Consider the following 7,211-nt stretch of genomic DNA (forward strand, 5'->3'; position numbering starts at 1 on the left):
TACCATCTACATTAATCAACTTGAAATGAACAGCAGGTTTGTCCTGGTTTGCAGACGAGGTATATATTTGTTTAAGGGCCGATGAAATGGGGTCCAGACACAAACACAGTTTAATCTAAGATTCTGGAGGATGTGTGAATAGGTCTGTCACCATGAAACATTTTACTGTATAAGTTGTTCCAAAGTTCTCAACAAACGATAATATAGTTCTTTTGAGACCATTTTTTAAGTTATATAATGGTAATGATGAAATAATAATGCTAGAACACATTCTCAAAGGTCATTAAACTTTAAATTCTAATGAACATTTAACACTGGGAGACATTTTTAGTATCCATAATAAATAAAACTAATGAATTTTGAAGTCTTTTGAAACAAAATTGCTTTTCGAAATAAGGTCTAATCGAGACCAAAGTACCAAACTGAAGATTTTTATTATCCAGTTTTTGGTACAAAGAGAGAAAAAAAGAGAAACAATAAATCATGCCAATGGAAATGATTGAGTTTGTTTTAATTTATCATCTGATTAATTGATTATTCTGACAGGCCTATGTGTGAACATTAGACTAAATCCTTAAGTATGTTGAAAAGTCAACATAAATGACGTACCTTTCAGGTTGTTCTGCTGAATAAAGTAGCAGCAGATGATGATCCTGCAGGTCCAGATCTACCTTCATTACTGCTGAAGCAACAAAATACGGTTTCAGTGATAGTGACCAACATCTATAACATAATCTCCTGAAGATGCTTGTCGACTTCGGCATCATGAAACTTAATCAACCTGGTTAAAGTTAAGACTGAAGACAGACTTTCAAACTGTGTGACAGTAAAAATCCACGCTTAGCTTCCAATAGCTAACGTAGCATAGCTCACATAAACTTTAGCTCCCGCTAACAGAAACATATGAGGAGGGCAGAGTATCAAATACCAGATATATAAAACGGAACCTGAAATCATGTATAATTACTCCATGTGTCATTATAATCGGAGGGCAAAGCCTGCAGGTTTAGCTCCTACTTACTTCAGAGGACAGACCACCGGGACGCTCCGTCTCTTCTGGGTTTTCCTGGCTATTTTTCCGGCCAGCGAACCATTCCGCCACCTAGTGGTCGCTTTTCAGACCACTTAGTCTCCTGTACCGCTCAAAAATGCACAATATGTCTATAAATAATTTTAGGATATTATAAGGAAGTGCTGATATATTCCGTTTTCCACAAACTAAAGTATTTGCCACTTCGGCACAGTGAGAAACGTCAGAGGATAAAAACACTAGACTCCGAGCAAAACTCAGATGTCCCAGCTTTTACTAGCATGTAAACGCATCATCTGCACACAAATCCCGGAAGCGTGAAATGAGTCTCAGAAATAGTTGTGCACTCGTAACCGGATCTGTGTGTAAATGCAGTTTTGTGTGTGTGTGTGTACCAGGTGATTTGTGTGTACTTTTTCAACATGTATAGGCGTAGGAGAAAGTTTATTTTATTTTTAAGGTTTACAAATCCAGTATTACACACGCACAGATATTTTTACACACGCACAAATATTTTGAGACTATTTTCACTCCATATTCAGGTGCAGAGCTAAATCTCTCAACAGCAATGATTCTGATTAATTCATAAATTTACTTTTTTATTGTATTTATTTATTTTGCCACGGTTGTATTTCTGAATCATTGTTTGCCAAAAGATGTAAATAAAATGGCTCTGGAGTCTTTTTTTTTGACGCATTACATCTTCCACAGCCATCCCATATATAAATATTGAGTTTTTGCCAGCAGGCTGAATTTTTGATGCATTTAAACATTGAAAATGTGTCATTTGGACCTGGGTAATGACCAGAATTGTAAATTAACCATTTGATATCGTTCAGTTTTATTTTGCCTCGGCATACATTTTCATTCTATAATTGAATTGGATTTGTGAGCGGCTGTTTTAATCACGGCACCATTAGGATAAATGTTCGGGGAACTTTCCGGTTCAGGAAACGTAACCAGTAAATGTAATAAATGTCAGTTTTCTGTGACTTCGCTTTAGTTCCCAGGGAACCGTTCCGGTCACGTGACCAGCTGGTCATGTGAGCCTCAGAGCGGAAGTTGGCTCAGCTGGATGATGGCGGCGGTGAACAACTGACTTTTCTAAGCCGTCGGCGGAAAGCTGTTCAATTTTACCTCTGATTCTACTTTTCTTCGAGCCTCTGGAGGAGTTTTAGCTGTAAGGTGATAAAATGACTTTTAATTAATTTTTCTGACTTTCAGTGGGAATATTTTAAACCGGCAGCAGGAGACGGAGAGAGAACCGTCCTGATTCATCCTCCCAGGTAAACACCGTCAGCAGGTTGGGGATGAGGTCTGGGGTTGGTTCATGTCTCCTTGCTTTTAGTTGATGTTTTTGGAGACGAATTAAAAAGAAAACGTGCTGAAATATTTCAACTCCGGTTTCAGTCAATAAAAGTAAATATTTAACTTTCTGTGAGGGAAAAATACTAAAATCTGTTTAAATTTTGATGAAGTTTGGTGCATCAGAAAACAGCAATCTTCAGTAGAAATTCTGCTAAATGTGGCGCTTTAAAATAAAATACACAGTGATTCTCTACAGAATCTTGCAGAACAAATATTTCCCCTTTAGTCCCAGACGAGGATCGTGTTCCTGCTGTGGACAGAGGACATCAGTCTTGTCAGCAAATATAGAAATCTGCATCTGGATTATTCCAGTTTCCAACAGTCAACATGTCAAAGTTTCTGGAGCAGATTTAAAGCCCTGATAGAAAATCAGAACCTTCCTGTCATCAGGGAGTTTGTGGAGGCTGGAACAGGCAGGATCTCCTCATTCGCTGATGATCTTGTGATATTGTCGCTTTGTTAGGCTTTTCTTCTGCTGCAACTCTTCACTCTCTGATGTTTTAGATATTCCAGCTTAGTTCCTCTTTCAGCAACAGATGAAGGTGAAACTGCTTCCTCCTCAGAGGTTCACTTTTCCATGTTGATTTCTGCCGTTACCGTCTGGACCGACACGTTGGCACCGTCTCCTGGTGTTTTGGGGGGAAAGCCTCTAAAATGCTGAACCTGATGTTGCTCATCTGACTGAATTGAAGGAAATTTTGCTTATTCTGGAAATGCAAACATCTGGAGGTGCATGCTTTGACTAGTCAGCTGATTTCCTCATGCGGTGACTCGTCGACTGTTTTAATCTGAGCTGCTGTCGGGTCAGAAAAGCCAGTAGAGGTCCGTCTTTAGCTCGTCTTCCTGAAACCGGCTTCGTGTTCACAGACGTCACATGACTGCTTACAGCATTTATAAGACTTTCTCTGCTGCAGGGGCAACGGATCCAGAGATCTGACGTTCAGCAGAACCGGTCCATGAAGGAGGTTCAGGACAGAACCGACTATTTTAACTCTTACTGTCCATTTCTTTATTTTTTCAGTTAAGACTTTCTAGAGGCAGATCTGGAGAATTAAAACATGTTAGGAACAGAAAAGCAGCAGATGGTGAGATGGGTTGTCTTCTCCTCAGCCGCAGCCATGTCTCTGGGTCAGCACTCGTCCGACTCGGCGCCGCTCTTCTCCTCCGACAGCGAGGCCGAGGCGCCGGAGGAGGCGGCCGGGCGGCGTGGGGGCAGCGAGGAGGCGGCCAGCGGCGTGTCGGGCGTCCGCGCGCGGCTCATCGTCTGCATCCTCTGCTACATCAACCTGCTCAACTACATGGACCGCTTCACCGTGGCAGGTAGGGGCCGCTCCAGACTCAGCAGAGACCCCTAAACCTGACCCCTGACCCTTTAGGCTGACGGCCAGAGATCAGGAACCAGTCTGGATTTTTTTCAGTTAACTTCATGTTGTTTTGGTTGAAGCAGGAAGAAGGTGGAGCTGCTGGTCATGGAACTAAATGTTTTAGATCCATTTAAGAGGATCTAAAACATTTAGATCCTCTAAAATGTTTTAGTCTAGAAGCTTTTAAACCAGAGAGGACAGGCATCAGCAAAGACCTGAGAGAAGCGTGAAGGGGTCAAAGGTCAAATCCAAACCATCTGAAGTCCAACAGACTCCAGAGAGGAAGATTATTCCCAGGAGGATAACATCTCAAAGGGCGGCCAACATTCCCAGCAGGGGTGGCCAATTCTGCCACATGCTAATTTGAGCTTAGCGCTTTTGCTAACTTTGAAAATATTTAGCGCACTTAGTTTTCACATCTGTGCTACAGTTTTCATTGTGCTCTTATTTTGAAGGGGATAAAGCCCATTTCCTCTTTCCAGTCTCTTTTTTCCCAGTCAGTGTATTTAAAACCAGAAACAGACGAGATCAAACTAAAACCCACAGCAGGACATAAACATACGGGCCTCATGGAGCCTGTGAATTATGTCAAAATGAAGGTGGTGTTGCTTTCAGATGTGATTAGAATTGACGTTAGCGCTGTAGCGTTAGCTTCCACCAAATGCTGTGTCGTTGTAGCATTAGCTTGGAGTGAGTCATCAACAGAACAATGATCCCGACCCACGGCCCGGTTCCTTCAGTCTGGACCGACTGCCGTTCGGCTCTGTGAGGTTCTGGATCCACCTGGATGCCTCCAGAAACCTCACAACCTTCAGGAGAGTTTAGTTTAGTCAGAGCTGCCCACCAGTTAAAGTTTCCTTAGTTTCATCTTTGGGAAGGAAATCTCACATTCTGGGGGTTTTTGAATTAATTCAACAAAATGAAAAATACAAGTTGAGGAAAACGTGGCGATGTGGGTCAGAAGCCATGAACTGGGCAGAGATCCAGCAGGCGGTAAAATTTGCTAGTGCAGGCATGGTGGGGCCCAATGCGGGGGCCCACAGAGGGCCCCATTATGGGGGCCTGTACTAACTAATCGGAGGCCCAGACGGTGACCCAGAGCAGAATGGAGAGGATGGATTGTAGGCGAATGAAATGGTTGTTCTGCCAATGTGACATTTGTGTTTTCATGCATTTTTTGCGTTTATATATCTGTCGGTTCTGATGTCGGTTCTGATGTCGGTTCTGGATGAACTGTCCTAGTTGCTGTGCTGCAGTTTTTTGTTTCCTGGACAAATTTCTCCTGCGGGAGACGACAAACGATCTGACCCTGACTCCTTCCTCCAGGAGTTCTTCCGGACATCGAGAACTACTTCCAGATCGACGATGGAAAGTCTGGCTTGTTGCAGACGGGTGAGACGGCTTTCCTGGTCCAGAACCAAATGGATCCTGGTCCGGTATGGGGTCGGGTTCTGGTCCAGATCCCTGGGTTCAGCCCAGGGTTGTGGACCCGGGTCGCTCCAGATAGCAGAAGGGGTCTGGTTCTGGATCGGCTCCATGGGCCTGCAACCGGTTCTTTCTTCAGTTTTTATCTGCAGCTACATGGTGCTGGCTCCTGTGTTTGGTTACCTTGGCGACAGGTACAACAGGAAGTACATCATGTGTGGCGGCATCGCCTTCTGGTCCGTGGTGACCCTGGCCAGCTCCTTCACCCCCCAGCAGGTGAGCGGCTCCAGAACCTGCTGGTCCCAGAACCGGCTCCGGTCTCTGACGGTGGTTTTTGCGGCTGCAGCATTTCTGGGCCCTGCTGCTGACCCGAGGCCTGGTCGGCGTCGGCGAGGCCAGCTACTCCACCATCGCCCCCACCATCATCGCAGACCTCTACGTGAAGGAGAAGAGGACCAGCATGCTCTCTGTCTTCTACTTCGCTATCCCTGTGGGCAGGTCAGTCGTCTGCAGCCTGACCTCTGACCTCTGAAAAATCAGCTTGCATAGAAAGTTGAGCTTCTTTAAGTCAGTAATTCCCGAGTCTTGATGTGGCCGATTGTTTGTCTTGCTTTAAGTGGAACTGGAACTTTTCATCATTATTTATCCATAAAAGCTGAAAGTTAATTTAGTTTCATTCGTTCTAGAAAAACTCTTGGAGGTTTCAGTGCTGCGATGATGAACTTCATCGGCTCTTATCAATGTCATCAAGTTATAAAAACCTCATCAGGGCAGAAAATTCACATGAGAACTGGTTTTATCTTCAGCACTGTGATTGGCCGGTCTTTTTGATGACATCACAGGGTCCTGGTCCAATCAGATGATTACTAGCAATAGATGATCAGAGTCTCTGAGGTCTGATATTTTGGAAGAATGATCTGGGTGTGTGGTCTTCCTGCTGCCAGCGGCCTGGGCTACATCGTGGGGTCACAGGTCAGCGCCGTGGCCCAGGACTGGCACTGGGCTCTGCGGGTGACGCCGGCGCTCGGCCTCATCGCCGTCCTGCTGCTGCTGTTCGTGGTCCGGGAGCCGAAGCGAGGCGCCGTGGAGGCGCGGGCCGAGCTGCACCAGACCAGCTGGCTGACCGACCTGCGGACGCTCAGCAGGAAGTAGGTGACCTCAGCCGGAGGAGCGCTCCGCCGCCCGCCTCGCCGCTGACCGCTCTGTTCTCTGTGCAGCCGCAGCTTCGTCCTGTCCACTCTGGGCTTCACGGCCGTGGCGTTCGTGACGGGCTCCCTGGCGCTCTGGGCGCCGACCTTCCTGTTCAGAGCCGCCGTGTTCTCCGGGCAGAAGGCGCCGTGCGCGGACGAGGCCCACTGCGCCTCCTCAGAGAGGTGGCTCCTCCCCCTCGCCGTCCGCCGCCTCCAGGCCCGCAGCAATCCTGACCCGTTTCCTCCTCCGCAGCCTGATCTTCGGCATCATCACCGTCATCACCGGCGTGCTGGGCGTGTTCAGCGGCGTCCAGGTGAGTCGACACCTGAGGAGGAAGACGCCCCGAGCCGACCCGTATGTGTGCGCCGCCGGCCTGCTGCTGTCGGCGCCGTTCCTCTACCTGGCCATCGTGTTCGCTCAGGGAAGCACCGCCGCCACATACGTGAGTTCAGGCCACACATGGGGGGCCCGGTTCTGGTCCCGGTTCTGGTCCCGGTCAGTTTGGTTGTTTCAATGGATTTAATGAATGTTTCAGTCAGTAATTGATTATCAGCGTCGGTCAAAATCTGATCCTTGGCGTTTCAGACATCATAACCTCCTCTTCCTCCTTTCCTCTTTCTCCTCTTCCTCCCCTCCTCCCCCTTCCTTCCTCTTCCTCCTTTCCTCCCCCTCCCTTCCTCCCCTCCTCTTTCTCCCCCTCTTCTCCTCTTCCTCCTCCTCCCCTCCTCTTCCTCCTTTTCTCTTCCTCCTTTCCTCTTCCTCCTCCCCCCCCCCTCCCCTTCCCCCCCCCCCCCCCCCCCTCCTCCCCTCCCCTTCCCCCCCTCCCCCCCCCC

At 47.3% G+C, this 7,211-nt stretch overlaps 1 protein-coding gene and 1 long non-coding RNA gene across 3 annotated transcripts in view; one reads left to right on the forward strand and one right to left on the reverse strand.

Annotated features, from left to right (window-relative positions):
• The window catches only part of LOC106961649 (protein spinster homolog 1), a 26,199-nt gene that overhangs the window by 14,016 nt on the left and 4,972 nt on the right, over window positions 1–7,211 (forward strand). The window contains exons 1-8 of one of the 2 annotated variants that reach the window (XM_015055530.1): window positions 1,542–2,316; window positions 3,509–3,718; window positions 5,089–5,154; window positions 5,327–5,463; window positions 5,534–5,685; window positions 6,132–6,335; window positions 6,405–6,560; window positions 6,631–6,820. In XM_015055530.1, coding sequence (XP_014911016.1) covers window positions 3,517–3,718; window positions 5,089–5,154; window positions 5,327–5,463; window positions 5,534–5,685; window positions 6,132–6,335; window positions 6,405–6,560; window positions 6,631–6,820 — 1,107 coding nt within the window. In that variant the 5' untranslated portion in view covers window positions 1,542–2,316; window positions 3,509–3,516. Of the gene's footprint in view, window positions 1–1,541; window positions 2,317–3,508; window positions 3,719–5,088; window positions 5,155–5,326; window positions 5,464–5,533; window positions 5,686–6,131; window positions 6,336–6,404; window positions 6,561–6,630; window positions 6,821–7,211 lie in introns of those variants that run through there. The other variant, XM_015055529.1, reaches the window with a different exon arrangement.
• LOC106961657 (uncharacterized) overlaps window positions 1–7,211 on the reverse strand; it is a 24,979-nt gene that overhangs the window by 12,946 nt on the left and 4,822 nt on the right. Inside the window, exon 2 of the long non-coding RNA XR_001427814.1 lies at window positions 6,386–6,387. This is a non-coding gene — a long non-coding RNA (uncharacterized LOC106961657). The remainder of the gene's footprint in view (window positions 1–6,385; window positions 6,388–7,211) is intronic.

This window comes from Poecilia latipinna, unplaced genomic scaffold (assembly GCF_001443285.1).
Source record: "Poecilia latipinna isolate Pla-1442-1.1 unplaced genomic scaffold, P_latipinna-1.0 Scaffold1319, whole genome shotgun sequence".
In the NCBI taxonomy this organism is placed as follows: Eukaryota; Metazoa; Chordata; class Actinopteri; order Cyprinodontiformes; family Poeciliidae; genus Poecilia; species Poecilia latipinna.